Genomic DNA, 19,105 nt, shown 5'->3' with positions numbered 1-19,105 from the left:
TCTTTAATAAGAAATCTGTGAGACTAATCTGTGCTACAGCTCTGAAAAAGGGAGCTGAAAATACTACACTTGACTTCATGTTACCTGAGCACGCACTGCCTTGTCTCCTAAAGCATTTTCATCCTGTGAGCACGTGTCAGTGTGTGAAAATTTAATACATCAGATGCCTGTAAGAATTCCTTCATTCTCAAGTGCTGAATCATTTGTCAGCATTTGGGAACTTGACACTATTTGGGAAGGCATTTATATCTGTCCAAAGTAAATGGACTATGCTGCCTCTAGAGATTGCACAAGTACAAACGTGAGGCACTAGAGGGTTTACATCCACAGAAGGAAAGGTGCAATGGAGAGTCTGTGTCTCCAGAATGTTTTCCTGAAGTTCAGGCATGTAAGGCCCTCGTTCTCTTGTGCTGTTGTCTTTCCTATGAAGGGTGAGAAGGCTGACACTTGTAAGACCAAACACTTTTCCTATTTATTCTTGTGTTTCACACCTGCAAAATACTGTTTTGAAGGTGACTTTTCTAGCTTTTTTTATCAGCAGAGCTTCTGTAGACATTGCTGTAAATGTCTGACTTCTTACCAACTATACATAATGGGCAGTAATTAGCACAGGTGTGCATGAGGGTATCATTTTTAGTGGAAGGAATTCTGTTACTTCTTGTTTGCACTGTGGTGGATACAGTAGACTGTAAGAAAAATAAAATCCCTGCAGCTGTTTGTATGAAGTTGCTTGTCTAAAGTGGATTGGTAACCTTGTCAAAATACCCCATCAAGAGGAGCTTCCAGTTTTCCAAACAGTCAATTATGTCTGAGACTGTAATAATAAAGGGCTTTGTTAGAAAGCCTAAATGTACTTAAAGTACCATGAAATCCTTGCTTCACATAGTTTGCCTCTGGATGTCTGTATATGCCAGTGTGACTGAAATTTTGGGAAAAGATATGTACTTGATGAAATAGCCATTAATAATTCATTTATTAGTGGTCAGGGAGTAGGAGTTTTGATACCTCTAACAGTGATTCTCCTCAGCAGAGCTCAAGATAACAAGCAATATAGCGTAAACATTCCCTAAAACAGAATCTTCTCAAAGAGATCCTAGTTCTCTTCCCTCCTCATTTTTCTAAACCTATTGCTTTGGCTCTCCTTCTCTTTCTTTCTCCCCTTTGAAAGAACTGTGGCTTAGAGTACCTGAGTATTTGAGGGTAATCAATTTAGGATTAACAGAAGCAGAACAGAAAGCTGTGACTGTGCTGGTTCGTTTCACTTTGAATTTTGAACTCTTTCTATAAATCAGTCTGGAAAAATGGACGATGAATTGAATTGTTCCCCCAGATGAACATAATTTCAGTAAAGTCTATTGGTAATACTTGCACATGTCTGACAGGAGATCTGGATTCTCTATCTTAAAACCAGTCATGTTTAGATTAGCTAGATACTGCTTTGGACATATATGCAGATATAGATAAGGGTGACGGTTTGTCAAGTGCCTTTTACTGTGCTGAATGACATCTAACTTGGCTTACTTCTAGTTTCCAGTGGAATTATACTCTTCATGCTGGAGACTAAAAAAACCCCAAGCCCCAAAACAACAAATCCCACAAACTATTCCAACATGAAATGTAAAACTTTAGGAATGATCACTAGGTCAGTAGTGATACAGTGCTTCATTTGGAGGATTGAAAAAAACTTGTGGAAAAACAAGTGAACAGGAGGATTTGAACAGCCAGTTTCAAAGCAACTGCCTGCCAAATGTCATTCTTGATTGCTTCTGCATATCCTTCAAATATTCCTTGCCCAGGCTTTCAAATTTTCATTCCAGGTTGGTTCTTTGAAATGCTGCATTGTGGCCCAGGGGATTATTTTAGTAGTATTATTCCTATCAGCATTATTTATTTTAATTATCAGGTAGTGGAACAAGAAAATTTGATGCAGCTCTGTTTTTGAGAGGCTATTTGTAATGTAGATGAGATGGATGAATACAAAATGCAGAGAAGGCTGCAGCACATCAAAAAGTCTGATTTAATGGTACAGCTTGAAGGGTTCCTCAGAATAATTCTCCATAGTTGCTGCCCTGCTCCTTCACTGGCACCAGTATTTTGAGCTTTATTTGACAGAATCACAGAATAAGCTGAGTTGGGAGGGATCCACAAGGATCATTGAGTCCAGCCCCTGGCCCTGCACAGCACCATTCCCAACGTGTGCCCAAGAGCATTGTCCAAACACTGCTTCAACTCAGACAGGTTTGGTACTGTGAGCACTTCCCTGGGGAGCCTGTTCTGGTGCTCCACCACACTCTGGGTGAAGAACCTTTTCCTGATACCCAGCCTAAACCTCCCCCAACACAACTTCAGGCCATTCCCTCGGGTCCTGTCACTGGGCAGCACAGAGAAGAGAGCAGTGCCTCCCTCATGAGGAAGTTGTAGGCTGCCATGAAGTCCTCCCTATGTTCTATTTAGTGGGAGGTGGTTTGGTCCTCTAAGGAGCACTCACCTGTGCCTGTAGTTATAGCCATTCTGGTTAATAGCATCTGACTTAATAATTACAAACATTTCAGCCTAGAAGAAGGTCTCAGTCTAGGTTTTCAGCCTGAAATACCAGTACCCAGTTCCAGTGCTATTCCCTTGATCCCCCAAAATCAGTCCTATGTCTTCTCCCTTGATTACAGAAATTTTCTTCCTAGTTTTCAGTTGACCTGGCTCCTGCAGTAACTCTCTGTGCATCTTTTTGCCCTTGCAGGTATGGAGAAGCATTATTTATGAATTCAAAGCTTGTCAGCGGGGTCACGGAATTCCTCAATACTGAAGGAGAACTAAGAGAGGTAATTTTTAAATCACTTCTGTCATGTGAGGCTGTGTTCATTGCAAGCAGGGAGCAGGGCTGGAACAATAGTACAGTTGTCCAGAAACTCTGTTCTCTCTGCTGCAGTTGAAGGCCCAGCTGCCTGTGCAGCACCAACCTGTTGGGCAGCACAAGGATGAGGAGCAGATCACAAAGCACACAAGTGTGTAGAGTTGGTGTCAGGAGGGGGACTGTGCAGGCAGTTCTTTGTGCTTGGCTGGAGGTGAAGGCTTGTCTTTTTCTCTTCACTATTGGTTGAGAAACTGGAGATGAGATGTTTCTATCTTCATTAGCTTACGCTACAGAGGGCAGTCCTTGAAAACATCAGTGTTGAAAGTAGAAGCTGCCACTGTGTTCTCTGTTTTTCTCACAGTATTTTCCATGTGAGAAAATCTGCTAACCAAATACACTGACCAAATGACGCCACAATCGTTTGTACTTCTTATTTAGATGGGAAAGATTTCTCATTTTAACTTAACACCAGTTCTGACCGAGGTAGTTGTGCAGTTGTGCTACACCCTGTTTGGCACCTACTCCATGCTGCTCCAAATGGATACAGTGATTCTTACGCAGCACAACCACCATTACTTGTATTCTGATTGTGCTTTGATGTTTTACATCCAACCATTTGTCTGCACTCCAGTCTAGTGGCCTCAGTAGCTTAGGGAGAGGCCACAGGTGGTTTCCTCCCCTCAGGTAGGAATGACACTGTTGGTCAGGTTTGAGTTACTGCCCTGCACAAGAAAGCATTCTGTACTCTTAGTTTCCACCTTCATTATAGGATTGGTAATCTGCCTGGTTACACTTCCCTAAAAGAAACTGGTATTGTAAACATTTTGGGACAAAAAAGTACAGAGATCAGGTAAAGTTTGATTTTGATAGTTTCTAGGTCCCTTTCATGCTTTTAACTGTGATAGGAACGAGACAGTTGCAGAATCAACATTTTCAGTTTTGGGCCAAGATGCAGAGATGTTGCTGGAAGTCAGAGTTTAGAAACCAAGATGAATTTGGTGTCACCAGGAAAAAAAAATAACTAGTTATTCATAAGTGTTGCTAAAATCATCTAATTTTGTATGAATCAACATAACCTGCAAAATATTGTGCAGATCAGCCTTGCAATTCTCACTTGAAAAGAACAGCAATAATTGAGAACCTGCCAGTGCCATTGGTTATAATAATCCAAGTGCTGGTGCTGAATTTGAGTATACACAAGAAGAGAGCAAGAGCCTCTTCAGTCTGCAGAAAAAAAGATCAAAGTTTTTTATAAGGGAAGGAGTATGCTTCAGGCAGTTAAATATTATTGAATGCATGCCCACTTGCTATTTTGCCATTCTCTTCTCACTGTAACCATCCCTTCCTTTTTTCAGCAACTGACCTGTATTATATAACCGAAAGGGATCTGCACATCAAAATAAAATTAATGTGTTTTGAGGCTTGATAAAACCAGAGGGCATCAGTACCGCCTTCTACTGATATTTGCATATAAATCTTAATTAGAAGCAATTCCAGTGCTTCCAGTTTGGTTTCTTAGGTACAAATAAAAGTTTACGGCAGCCATCTATGCAGTGCAGCAGTTGGGCTGCAGGAGGGAAGGAGGTAATTATATTAATGTGATCCAACACTGACATATCTATACCTTCCAGTGCAACGTGAAGCAATTGCATCACATCTAATTGACAGTTTGCTGTCTCAATGTATTTCCTATTAAATCTTTCTAGTACTGCATTTACTTCTACATTGATGGTGGAAGTTTGTCCTAAACAGCTGACTTATTTGTATGCACTTCCTTTCTTTAGTTGCTGCAAATGTAACCTGTTAACTTGTATTTCCAGCTAAAGAACTTTATAAAGAGTTACGAAGGGGGAGCTGCTGTCTCTTTCTCTCGCGCTGTGGAAACAGTGGAAGCCAATGTGCGGTGGCAAAGGCTTTATAAGGAAGAACTGTTCCAGTGGCTAAGAAAATCCTTGACACAGTAATCTGTCTTTTTATCCAGTCATTTGAATGACTCACTGCAAGAGGAAGAGGAGACATTTTAAAAGTGTTCAACATGAAAATCATGAAGACAAGATCAGATTGCAGGGATAAGTTTTTTTGGTTTATTGTTTTTTTCATTGTGGATTTTTCTTTTTACACTGAAATCTTGTGAAATTGTCAAGAAGATTTTCAGAAGAGAAGATCATGAATGCTTGTGAAACCCAGTCCTCAATGTACACAACCAAACATGATATTAAGTGGTGCATGTAAATGTCGGGGAAAAAACAAACAAAAAATCCTTCAAAGACTATTTTGTGCATGCTTGTACTGTCTCTGCCTGTATTTTAGCATGCTTATGTATAGCAGCCACATTTTGTATGTGAGTTCCGGTTACATCAAAGTTGGGCATTATACAAAGCACAAAGACTCTTCGACAATCACTATTTCAATGGACAAAAGGAAAACGAGGAACAGGAAATGCAGAAGGCTTCCAGCTTGGGGCGGTATGAGATGTAAAATCAACTTTCCCGCTTGCTGCCAGTTTGTCTACCACTCAGATTGTCTCTTAATGATTACAAAGATGCCAGCTCATTTTTTGAGTTACCAGTTGTATCTGCAGTCTCCATATTCCTTTATTTAAATAAGCAGAATGGTGAGAGAGGAGAAGGAGAAAAGGGCCAGGAGCAGGGTTAGAGAGAGAAAAGGAAAAGGACATCATCATTACATTATAATCATATACATTTGTTCTCTGCTGATCAGTCAAACACTGTAGTTTCAACTGTGAGCGTGTGCTGGGGCAGGAGCTTTGTATTAATATCACAGAATCCATGAACCACCTCTTCTCGCCTACTTTACAAGGCACTGAAACTCCCAGTGGATCACCCAGGTCACCCAGCCTGTGCAGTAGTAAGTTTTTTAGCTCATAGTGCACAAGTAATATAAATAAACATAAGATGCAAATGAAAATTAGGAAAAAGGGAGAATATCTTGCATGCAAAGACTTTTAAAATTACCTAAGAGAGCTGTCTTTCATGTGTTAGACCAGTCTCTGTAGGGATTTATTATGATAGACAGGTCAGATTCTCTATATGGGCAATACCTTTGCAAACATGGAATGTACTATTTATGCCATCGTTGAAAAGTGAAATATGGAGAAAGTGAGGGGGGTGTACATGTGTTTATTTGTACTGACTAATACTAAGAACATGGTTTTCTTTCAGTTCCCTTGTACTTCACCTACACTATTGTTCATGAATGACATTTTTCTTCATCATGTTGTTTCTTCTCAATCCTTAATCTGAAAGATCAGTGACACAGTGGAATTGTACAATGACTATCTGCACTCTGGAGCTAAATGCTGAGGATAAAACTGGTGGGGGCCAAATACTCTCTCATGTCTACACTGTGGAGGAAAAAGCCACAAGAATACACGTTTCAGGAGTCAGATTGCAGTGGCTTCAGAGGTAGAATGTAGATGTGGGGCAGTGTTTCTTCGTCCCGTCCCAAGCTGTCCCAACCATCTGACCACATCATGGCTGTGTACTTTGGGAACACATGGCCCACCAAAGCAGAGAGCAGCCATTCTGTCTGGTTGTTGCCCTCACAAGGCATGGAGATTAAACAACATGCTTTACACTTCCAGTTGCTTATCCCCAGTAAGTTGTGAATCGAAACATTAGTGTGGAAACAACCAAACCCAGCCATCCTCAGATGTTTTCAAAGTTATGTGGAGAGGGTATTGTTTTCTGGGCTCTCATTCCCAAGGTATTCTGCTCCTCAAAAACTAGCAGACCCATCCCATAACAGAGCTGCTGTACTGATCCTGCACCTGTCATTGTGTGCCCTTTACTTAAGGAGGCTGTTGTTTGTGGATTGGGTGCATGCAATCCTTGTGTGGGCATTTGTTCAGCTGTTCAGTGCTGTGTAGCACATTAGCTTGACTCATGTATAACCAAAAGAAGAGGGAATCCTGTGCTCTTGTACTGTTAACTCTTTGCCTTATAGTAGTAAGCCCTAAACCTTTGTGCTGTGTTGCAGTGCTAGTGAACCTGCTGCCCAGAGACATTATCATGTCAGAGCTGAGTGAAATCCTCCTCCTCCTTTGTATTTTACCTACCTCACAGGGATGTTGTGAGGCTTGACTAATGTTAGCAAAGCACTTGAATATCTTCTTATGAAAGGCATTTAAAAGTGAAAAGTATTATTTTATGCGGTTGACCAAACTTGACCTTAATGCCAGTATGTAGCGTCACATTTTTAATTTCTACTGAGAAAAATCACATGCAGACTTTTTCTTAATGACAAAAATGCAAGCCAAATACTATTTAGTATAACCTCTACCCTGTAATGAATGCCAAAATTGTGATATCCAAAGAGTGTGTGGAAAGCCAAGCCCTCAAATATGAATTGCTTGGAGGATTTCAGAGAACAGAAGAGTGTGAAATGGTCTGTACCTTTACAATTTTAGTCAGTATTGTCTTTCATGACTTTTCTTTTCCAGAACCATAGATTGAACCACATACCTTGCAAGTTGCACATAGAAGTTTCTGGTTTTCCCACTGATAACAGTTTATTCCAAAGTCAAGTTCATTACAGCCTGTGTGTTCTGCACAGTGCACAGAAATTTCCACTCTTGCTCATTTGGATTGAAGTTCTTGCGCATTTAGCTGATGTTGGATGTAAATTGATATTTTAGTGGCCTTGGGCAACTGGTCTGCCACAGATATCAAGTCATAAGTGTATACATTATACATACCTGTTGATGTGTTGCTTATAATGGTTGTATTCTTCTAATGTTAGTATTATTGCTCTAAGGTTGAACTGGCCTTTCTATAATAATTCTCTATTATTTTATTTTTTATGTTTTGTATTTTACTGTTTCACACTGAATCAGGATTAAATTTAAATGGATTAAATCTAAAAAATCCCATAACTGTTTTCTGCAATATTCAAACATCCTGCATTTTATTACATGTCTTTAGAAACCTTTTTTTAAGAAGTTTCACACAGTTGTGTGTTAAAGAATAGCTGATTCCTCCTGGAAAGTTCTAACACAACCTGCTTAGAAAAATCTATTTATCATATTGATTTTCTTTCTCTTTTATCAGTCCTTTTCTTCCCTTGTCCATGTCTTAAGGTGGTCCTCATTTTTATGATTTGGATTGTGATTAGGAAGCCAAGTACTCCATACTTTTTAGCATTTTCTAATCCAGTGTTTAAATTTGTCCTTTCTAGTGAGAGGAGATTGTGCAAAATGTGAATGCTGTGTGGACACGGACATGGGTGTCATTTTATAGAGATTTGATGAGGGTAGAATCTCTAATCAGCCTTTGTATGACTCAGGATCCTTTGTCGTTATTAATTGATATGGTTTCCTAAATCCTATAGGAAGACATGTGAATAGACATGATTCTATGCCAGCAACGAAATAGCTATTGTATTTTTATAAAATTGTCCACTGCAAGTATCTGGCCTATTACTTTGTAGCTGGTAGAATTATTCATGTATCCACTGCTAATAGCTGTTAAAATGGTAGTAGCTACTAATTGTGACAAGGGCAGAACACTGTGAAAGCATTCTTCTGAAATGACATGTCATTTCTGCTATTACTGGAAGTACTTGGACATCAATTATGATAAAAAAAATTTCATGTGTTCTCAAATGCATCTAAATTTGTGACCTTTGCTTATCTTTTCAATGAACATAGCAAGAATTCTGATATTACTTTGGAAATTGAAGGTGAATTTTGTGTCGTTTTTGGTATATTCCACTGATCCTTAGATTTGGATAGTCCACTGATCTTTAGAATGCCAAAGGAAATACACCCTGATGCAGAAGGGTGCTTTCACAGCAAAGATCCTGAACCATACAATTAAATCTTTATTAGTAAGTAATAAAAAATGAAAAGTGTGTGTGTTGTGTGTGGATGTGTGTGTCTGTGTGTGTGTATGTAAAATCCTCCATAGAGATACTTTTCCCATAAAAATCTAATTTGGATAGAATAAAGCAAAGCTAATATTTGCAGGAGAGGGTGCCTTTATTTAGATACTTGCATAATAAGGTTTTGGTTTTCCACATGATCATAAGTGATAGAGAAAATAGACTTTGAGGAAAATGTGCAACTTTGAGGAAAATGGATGTGGGTTTGAAAACTGCTAATGTATATAATCAGCTTATACTCACTCTTGCTGTGAGTACTCACCATATCAGGCTGCCTGCCCTAAGCAGGATATATAGCCACAGTGTCAGTGTGCATATGAAGGAGTAAAAGGACCATCCAGCTGTGGAGCAGCCTGAAGAGAGTCTGTTTGCCCAGCTATGGATGGAGCAGTCAGCTGCTGGCTGTGTCACCTGCCGCTGCTGCCAGACCACCTGGGTTAGTAAGGCAGCTGGGAACTGCTGAAATGCAGAGTGGCTCCATCCAACTTTTTTCAGCTGTATGGAACAGACAGAAGGTCCCTTGGCTGAGTATGGGTTGTGGGTGATCTTCAGAGATGAATGGCATTGTCTTGTGCTAGCAGAAAGCAGAGGTCCAGCTAATGGACCTGCACTGCTCAGAAAAAGCATAAAGCCCTGAGCTCTGGCCACCCCAGCTGAAAAGTGCTGTCCAAAATGTTTGTAAAAGTCTAGAATATTATAGTGTCCCTTCTTCAGAAGTATTTTTGAACAGTCAAATATGTAATTATCTAGTATGAATAGGAGCACAGACACTCTTTTTCTTTATGATGTTTTTGTTAATATTGGAAAGTGTAACAGGTATTTCTTGGGCTTTTTTCTAACAGGTGGGTTTGAAGGATGTACTAAAAATTACTTGTGGTAATAATTCTAATAATAGTAGTAACTGTACTCATACCATAAAAAAACCCGCAAAAAACAAAACAAAGCCAAAAAAATTCCAAACAAAAAACCAAAAAGCCACCAATCAGATGCCTGTGTAAACCTATATGGCACCAGTGATGGTGCAGCAACCCTTTTGCATACAAAAATGTAAAAAATTGGTCACTTTGTTTCTCATACAATTGTGCAAAGTTCTGCCAGTCTTAATACCAGTTCTGAAACTCAGTGCAACCACTCTGACTTTAGCAAGTAGTCCATGCTGACATGAGAAATTTTGTTTTCAGTAGGCAGGAGGGGAAGAAAGGATTTTTCACCAAAGTAAGGCCACATGCCTGCATTGGGCAGAATTTTAAAATCAAGTGTATTTTGAAGAATCTGGTTAAACTTAGCTCTGTCTTGTGTCCATGCTCAGAGTGGAGGGGAATTCTGAGCTTGATCTCAGAATATGGTAACACAGTTGAGGCTGGAATTTAAAAGACATATGGAGCCAGTTTCACTGGGATGTGTTTAAGGAGAATCACCCACATGAGAAGTGCTGTGAGTCAGACCAAATGTAATTTCTCAGAAGAAAAGGCATTTATATTTGACTGATTTGTAACTAGTGAAGTAAGTGTGGTCTTGCCAAACAGAAATTCATAATGCTTTGCTTATTTCATGTGTACCATTTTCTAAGAGCCTCAAAGCAGTGCTGGTAGAGAACACAGGTGAGCAGCTTTGTGAGAGCAGAGGGGCCATACTGCAGCAGGCAGTCATGAGCCAGGAGGCTCTTGCCAGAGCATCCCAGTGTTCTCTGGACAGCATCACTTGGATTTGCTTGATCAGGATAGCTGTGGTACAATGGATCAGGCCAGGAGCCAAGATGCAGTCTCAGTTCTTTGTGATACATTTCACTCCACTTAATATGTTGGTTTCTGTAATTTCAAAATAATCTGCAGCCAGACTGGTGGAGCATGTGTGGCTGCAGAGCCTCTATTGGTGCCCAGTGAGGTAGATCCATTGAAGTGACTGATGTGAATTCCAGCTGAGGATCTTCCCCATTGCTCCCAAAACAGCCCTGGAGGTGGCACCTCGGCTGCTGTACAGGATGTTCCACATATTTGTATCTAGGTTTCAGTAGCACATATTGGATGACAAATGTTTCTCATTTTCTTATGTCTTTTCATTAGAATAATACTTTGTGATTAGTTCCAATATGATAAAGCTTTATAATATTTTTGGAGAACTGTAGAATATTGTACTGTGAAGAGTGTGGCTACTACCCTCTCTTTTTCCTGCAAACAGTAGATTTCAGCAGAGATGGACTTTCCTGAACTTAAGACTCAGTGAAGAAAAAACGAACTCTGGCCATTTCTAATGGAAAAATCATTGTAATTACTGTATAACTACCCTGTATAAAGACAGCTTTACTATATGTGTAAATGTAATTTTGCTATGTCGTTGTTATGTTTGAGAGATATTAGGCTTTGGTGTGGGTGAAACATACAGCCTTATAAAAACAGAGATTGTATCTCCCTGTTGGATGTTTTACTGAAATGTGTTCAGTTGCTGTATTTTTGCAGAAGATAAATATAAACCAGTTCTCTGAAAGCTAATTACACACACATCAATGACATAAATGAATCATATTATTGGAAATAAAGGATTGATGATAAATTTCATTATTTTTCCAAAAGACTCCACATGTAAGATCTTTTGACACCTTAAGAAGAAAGAGAAGTCTTCCTGCAGCTGTTAATGCTGGTTATAATGGATGAGTCCCTCTGTTAATTCTGTCTCAACCTTAGATTGATTCTGAATACTGTAATTAGAAGAACATATTTTTCCATCAGTTCTCAAATCTGTACTCTTTGGAGTTTAGGTTTCTGTCATGTGAGAGGTGTCGTGTAAACTGACTGTTTGGATACAGTTCACCAGTGTTTTCACATAAATGTCTGTTTGCCAGATCCAAATGCCATTTTCATATAGAGGAAATACAGATGATTGCAAAATACCACATTTCTCTTTCTATGTACCATGTGTGCATGCAAGTATAGCTTTTAGTCTGGACATTTTGCTCTGAAAAATTATTCATTGATTATTTTTATTTATAGATCTTACCCAAACAGTTTCAACTCAGCAAAACAGTTGGATGTAAGGCAGGATGTGAGGCTGTGTTGACCAAGATTCCACCATTTACATATAAATCTGTAGGCAGTCCCACTGATTTCTGTGGGATTAATCTTGCACTTCAAATTAATGTATATTCACATACGCTCCTGCATATGACTGAACTAGTATTTCTGGAATGTGATTTAGGTTGAAACCTGTTTCTGCACAGGTTTCAGGTGCAGTATATGGTGATGTGTTTTTGCTGAATTTAAAATCACAGCTTTATATAGAGCCAACTACTCTCTCTTGTTTTTCTTTTTTTTCACAGAGAAGGATATATTTTGCATATAGAAGGGAGATGTTTACTGATTCTCAGTATATCTAAAATGCCACACTGAGCAAAGTTTTTTATTTCCTGGAGCCTTTTAGGCTTTTTGAATAAAACCAGAATTATTCTTACAATGCTAATTAGTGAATATAGAAGTAATCAGAAATTTAAACCATTAGCCAGATAAAATATATGAATTTCTGAGAACAGTGTTTTTTGTTACATGCCTTTAACATTGATTACATAAATATGGGACTGCTGTGTGTTCAACATAGAATTTTTATTCCTCTCTAGGACTGACTAAATGGAATTTGTTTTTAAGAGAAACTTGATCTTCTGTATTTTAAGCAAAACAAACGAATTTTGTCTCTGATAATAAAATTTTGTATAGTAATATGTAATTCATCACTGTCTTAATTTTCTGACGTGGAGACATAGCTATGATAAATAATGCCCAACCTTTTGACTGTGTTCCCATTTCATTGAGATAACAGTTTAATAACAGTAGATATGCTGATGTTTTGCTATGAAAACCATGCAAGAGAAGGTATTTTTTGGCATGAGGAATTTCTGAAAACATATTCAAATTCTGGGACTAGTAGAAAGCAGAGAACCAAATAAAAATACAAAATCTGGGCTTGGAGATACTCTTAAGAACTTAAAGACTGACAGGACTAAGACTGGAGAAAAGAGCAAAGTCTCTTGTGCTTTTCTAATTATGTAAATTTTGAGTAAACAAAAAGATCTTTTCATTGGTAAAAGTGATTTCAACTAGAATGCAGTTCAAATGACTTTTTAATAGAGTCCTTGAATCCAGGCTATTATTTTCCTCTTTTGAAGAACAGTTTTCAGTAACAATGAGATGTGAAATATGTGCAATTATTTACCCATTGGATACAATCATGTTCCCACTGAAGTCAATTGGAGCTTTGACATTGACATCACTGGAGTAAAAGCCACCCTGTATTTTTCAAAATACAGCTTTCAATGCCAGAATGCCTTTTTTCTTTAGCAATAAAGATGTTTTTTTCTGTATTGCACATCTTAGTCTGCTGAAAAGCTGAAGGGAATTTTTAAGGTTCTGATTTTACAAAGCACAATAGGCAGCTTTGATGCTTGGAACTGAGGTAAGCAGAGCTGAGGCCTAAATTAGTATGTTTAAAGTATCCCACCTTTAAACACTTCTCTGTATTATACTGGGGCTAGGATTTCAAACATCCAATATGTCAGCAGAGTATGTAAACGTAACTTTCATGGCCCTTTTTTTCCCTGTGTTAAGGTCTGGATCGGGAGTTCAGTGGGCATAAGGAGTTGCCTTGGGGGCCAGCAGAAAGCTTTCACATTGAGAGGAGATAGTGGAATGTAAGATGAAATATAAGAGGCTAGGATGTACTGCCCAAAGAAAGGTGCTTGCCCCTCTCTTTTTTGCTGCATGTCTCTCCCCATGACTGTTGAATAAGCTGAGAAAAAGGGCATGACCACCTTGGAAGCATCCCTGGAAGGATGTGAGGAGAGAGAAATGGCACTTCCCTCTGAAATCCCACTGGCAGCGCATCTCCTAACCAAACATCAGAGAGAGCATGCTTGTTTCTTCCCCAGTGTGGCCACTGCAATCAGCAGCACTTCAGTCTGGCTGAGCTGCTTTCAAGTTGAACATTTTCATACGAGACCAAATGAAGAGCTGTTTATTTGCTCTCAGCTCAGTGTCTTCAGTAAAAGCAGAACTTTAAAGGGACCCATTTTCTTTGAAAGCTCCTCAGTTGAGCTGCAGGGTGTAGGAGGAAAAGAAGCCTAGAGCCTTTGGCTTGTAAATTGACTTAGGAGTATTTGCTATTTTAATGACAGAAAATCAGCTTTTGCTGGCTAATTTGCTACTTTCTCCTATTTGTAGCAAAAATATATCTAGTTCCATTTAAGCAGCACTTCAGCATGGAAGCCACCACTCAGTTGCCATGCTGTCAGAGGCACTCTGCTGCATATTGCTAGGAAAGTGGAAAGAAGCAATTCAGTGAGCTGATGACAGTTCCATCTTTTCTGAGAACTGAGCACATAAACCTCATGTTAGGGGAACAGAATTGAGAGTGACATGACTGAGGCTGTCTTACAGATGGGATGGGAAAATGAGCACAGAGATATTTGTAAGAAAACTGAATTGAAGATAAGTTGCATGAAGTAATGAGGGTGTGCTTGGGAAATTAAAGCTTCAATATGCTGAAATTTAGTCTTTGAGTTATCATCCACATTTACTGTGGCCAAAATTGAATTAAACTAAAATTTCCTGAAAGGTTAAAAGGAGACGTGCTGCACCCTACCAGTGGCTGTTTGCTTTGTGGGGCTTTTGCCAAACTATAGAAACTTCTCTATATTGTTTGAAGCACCAAATTAGCCCATGCTCTCCTCTCTCTCTGTGTCAATTTGTCCAAAGCTAACAAAGAACATAACATTAGAATCTGGACTAATGGTGCAAGGCTCAGTGAGAGCTGCATCAGCAGGGTCTTGGTGACACTGGATCCTCATGGCACACATTCCATGTGTCACCTCCTCCCCAGACTCATGGTGACACTGGATCCTCATGGCACACATTCCATGTGTCACCTCCTCCCCAGACTCATGGTGACACTGGATCCTCATGGCACACATTCCATGTGTCACCTCCTCCCCTGTCTGGCATGGTCCTGTTGCTCTGCTTCTCAGGCCACAGCAACTTGTAGGAACAGCAGAGAGAGCCCAGGTGAGTTTTGTAGGGTTTTGGCTTTGTATCACCTTGCCTTTTAGCAGTAATGAGAGGGCTGAAGTGAGGAAACCAGGGTGGAAGGATCTAAGGGGCCTTGGTCTTCCATGGTGCTAGCCTTCATTCCCCAATCCACCCAAGTGCCTCACTCCCTGCTGCACTGCTAGGGCTGAGCAGCAGCATTAGGGCTCAAGCCCTACTATAGCATTTTCATTATGCAGTGTGTTGGACCTAGAATTAATTACTCTTTGTACTGCTGGAGTGTTATTTTTAGCAGGCATCATTTTGCTTACTGAACTTTTTCAGGAGTCATTTTGTCTGTTCTACTTACGGTCATTTTTGACCTGCTTATTGTAGAAGGTGAGGAGAAAGAGGGAGAGGATAATAAGATGCTATTACATGACATGTCTATTACAGTAATTCATTTCCTGTGGCACAGAGCTGTTGCCAATGATAAATGCATGTTCCTGCTACAATTATGAGATGTACCTTGAATTTTTCAACAATAAAACTGTCAAAAGGTTGCAATAGGCACAAGCACAAATGTGAATCTGGCCCTTAAAAAGATGAAATAATGATTTTAAGAAATGTTATCATTTTCAGAGATGCACTTTTAGATCCATTAACTCTTAACAGTCAATACAGAAAGTGTAGATTATTTCTGTTGTACAGTCATGTATATAACACATCTTTTTCTCATCCCACTCATCTGCTTGGCTAGTTGATATGTTACAAATACATTTTTATGGAGGTTACTGTAATGATGTAATAATAGAAGTCTTACCACAAAATCAGCATACATTTCCATATATGTATGTCAATGGAAATCAGAGCAGTTCTGTCCATTTAAAATGCCTGTAAGGTTTTAGATGGTTGATATCAAAAGTAGATTAAACCTAGCAGGTAAGTAACCCCAAAGACAGATGCATTCCTCCAAAGGAGACCATGTCAGTATGGAGACCAGAGGCAGTTTGAGGGGGGTTTCTTTCTTGGTTTCTGAAGATCTGTGCAGCTATAAAGGACAAGCAGAGGAAGATCCCAACCAAAAATTAGGACAAAAAAAAAAAAAAAAAAACAACAAGTCAGGAAAAACAAAAAGCCAAGACAAAAAAAGCAAGAATGGGGACTATGGCTCTGGAAAAGGCTTACAGAGAAGGCACTTAAAAATAAATTCTGAATGAAAAGACTAGAAGTTATCTACAAAGGGTTATTTCACATCAACAGGTCCAGTTAATGATACTCTCCAGTGGAACCACCATCATAGGAGAGAGCTGAATATTTTCACTGGACAAGATTAATGAAACATGCACTTCAAAAATAATCCTCCTTCAGTTACCATCTGTTGCAAGATGTTATTTCTGCCTAAGAGAAATGCTGGTTGACAGTCACAGCTAAATGTGAAGGGTTTGAGAAGCAGCAAAAGGTCAAGACTTCCATAGAGCCTTATTGTGCCTGGTTTAGGCTGGTGAGCCAGAAGCCTTGGTTAGGATTTCACCCAGTGTACTCTGCAGCTGCAGATTTTTCCCTTTAGTTTTAAACCAAATTAAGCCATAAACTATACCATGTATCCAGACTGCTCATACCATATTAAAATATATGAACTGCTTAGGGGGAGCTCTTGCTTGAACTCAGTTTAGTTCACACAATTCAATAGGAGATAAATGGTTGACTAAGGAATTTTTTTTGTTCTTTTTCAAACTCCTTATTGTAGAGCATACTTTTCAGTTCATCCTGGGAAAATATTCAGATGAATAAAAAACTAATGACAAAATATCAGGATCATGGTTCATAAAAGCTCTTTCTGCATCTGTCTGTTCATAATTCATTCTTCTGTGACCTTGTCTACTATAAAAACTTCAAAGGCATGGATGGGGGTTGCATTTTGCTATTTTTGTGTGCACAATAAATTAACATGGGTAAATATTTAGTTGATATAGCTCTATGGAATTTCTATGGAGGCTAAGTAATCCAAATTACACACATAGTAAGTGGGAAAATGAAAGTCATATTTTTAAAATTACATGTGCAAATGCAATTGCAACTTTAAAAGCATTTCACTTACATTCAGCAATTGTACTTAGTAATTGGGTATAAAATGGTGCTAAATATTTTAAGGGTCTAAATAATTCGTCTAGGCTTATAAAAGGACAGAATTCTACTTCTTCCCCTCTACATATGTTGAACTTACATCTTCTGATACAGAAGCTAAATTTCAGAAATTGGTGTAAACAATGAGATTTGCTAAAAGAAAGGGATTAAAGGAAACATGTTAATTTGCTCTACAAACTTGAGCAAGCTAAGTGTAGGTATGTACAGACAAGGCTATAAGCTCAAATAAGCAGAGCTCACTCACTTTCAGCTGGGCAAGATTGAGTTTGTCTTCCAAATAAGTCAGTATATTCACTTCCTCTAAATTGTGCCAGCAACTCCTGATTTGTGTCAGAGTTGGTGGTAGAAGACTCGTATCCAGTGGTCTGAAAGCACAGCACAGCTGGGACTTCCATGTGTCCTCCAAGTAATGATTCAATTAATGTGCTATCCAGTGCTATGCTGGCAGAGCTAGAGAGATTTGAACAGCTGAGACAATGCAGTGCAATCTACTACTTCCAAAGAGCCTGGTTCCTACAGTGTGTGTCAGACTTGCTAAGTTTGGTTGTCTACTAGATAGATCCGCCTGCATCTCAGCTGGTTGATGAGGATCCCTTAGTCAACATGGTAAAAAAACCAACCAATCTCATCATAAAATATGCAACTAATGCAGTAAGGTGGGTAGAAATGCTGAATATAATAAATTTTGGTAGTAGGATAACGCACGTAGGAAATGTTAAGGCATAACCTGAAGTGAAAGATGAGCTTGTGGGAAAGACTTAATGGCATTTACTGTTAATTAAATTAATAATTGAAGCCCAATTCAGGGGGTTGGACAGAACCTCAATGTAAAAAAGTGAACCATCAAGCTAAGGGAGCCTCAGCAGGAGTTTAGGATTTTTTCATGGAGCTCTGTCACTTGTGTTAGATAGGAAGCAATAAATCCCAATCAAAATATGTTTGAAGACAGGCACTGTCTGTTCTGACAGATGACAATCCTCTGGAGTGGATAATTGGTGCAGAGTATAAAAATTGACTCTTTGTTTTAATCTGATTTAAACCCAGATTTTTTTTTTAAACGTTTTTTATTATGTGAGATACTTGCTTTTGTTCACTTGATTAGCATGTATTTAGGATTTGCCTGTTTACTGATGATATATATCAAGAACAGACTAGTGTAACTCCAAGAGTGCTCCAAGGGCGGAGAGCAGATGCAGCCACTGAGCAAGGCTCTGATTTGCTTCATTCTTGAATAATATAATTTTTTCATTCATCTTTGATGTCATGGTAGGGAAGATGTTGTTTGATACAGAAAATCCTTTATATTGTGTTGTCTTTTCAGTTTGTAATGTCTTGTGTCATAAAAAGAGAAGTAGGTAGTATTTAAGCACTATGTAGTGGCAAACACAATGATTTCTTTGTAGTGCAGCCACATGGCAATAAGTTATGAACAAGGTAGCTGTAGAAAAAAAGAAAGAAAAAAGAAAAAAAAGAAAAAAAGAAAGAAAAAAAGAAAGAAAAAAAGAAAATGCTGTAGGAATATAAAACACATAAAAGAAATACTCATGACTGTGAATATATGTATTGGACTTAAATAGATTAGCATGCAACTTTAATCTGATACAAGAAAAGGGCACCAGACAGCTGACTACTTAGTGAAGAAAGATACTGAGAGAGAAGTATGGAAGTGGAAGAATGCAGTGGCAATAATCTGGAAATTATGTATAAAGATAAATTATTGCCTTTGTCCAAAAAAAGCAGCTTTAGGCTGCACAGCCTGTACAAGCATTTCAAACCATTAAAACATGGTAGACAAGTGAAAGAATAGAAATGGAACAGGTATTACCTGCTACTGGGCTTCAGAACATTGGGGGATGGAAATACACAACAATTTTGTATACTTAGGTAGCCAGAGTGTTGCCTGCCCTTTAAAACTCTGATATTGATCAATTGGTTGTTAAATCAAAAGTGTTGGGGGAAAAAAGGCATTTCAGGAGTTGGGGAGGATAATGAAAGCAAGAATATTAAGTAGTGAATTTACCAAGTACAGATCTTGCATGATAAACTGAATGATTGTTCTTTTTTTGATAAAATTGCAAGATTATTGGATGAATTCAGACCAGTAGCTATCAGTTATTTAGATTTTCATAAAGCATTTGACAGCAGGTTTCCAAATTAATTAAAATTGACCAGGAAACAAACTTGTTCACACAGAGTGAAGTTG

At 38.7% G+C, this 19,105-nt stretch overlaps 1 protein-coding gene across 1 annotated transcript in view; it reads left to right on the top strand.

Moving 5' to 3' along the window:
* TRHDE (thyrotropin releasing hormone degrading enzyme) overlaps positions 1-12,458 on the top strand; it is a 209,419-nt gene extending 196,961 nt beyond the window's left edge. Inside the window, exons 18-19 of the mRNA XM_059846904.1 lie at positions 2,735-2,816; positions 4,669-12,458. Coding sequence (XP_059702887.1) covers positions 2,735-2,816; positions 4,669-4,812 — 226 coding nt within the window. The 3' untranslated portion in view covers positions 4,813-12,458. The remainder of the gene's footprint in view (positions 1-2,734; positions 2,817-4,668) is intronic.
* Positions 12,459-19,105: the final 6,647 nt, after the last annotated feature.

The sequence above is a fragment of the Haemorhous mexicanus genome, chromosome 5 (assembly GCF_027477595.1).
Source record: "Haemorhous mexicanus isolate bHaeMex1 chromosome 5, bHaeMex1.pri, whole genome shotgun sequence".
Taxonomy (NCBI): Eukaryota; Metazoa; Chordata; class Aves; order Passeriformes; family Fringillidae; genus Haemorhous; species Haemorhous mexicanus.
This window is presented reverse-complemented; position numbering and strand designations above follow the sequence as displayed.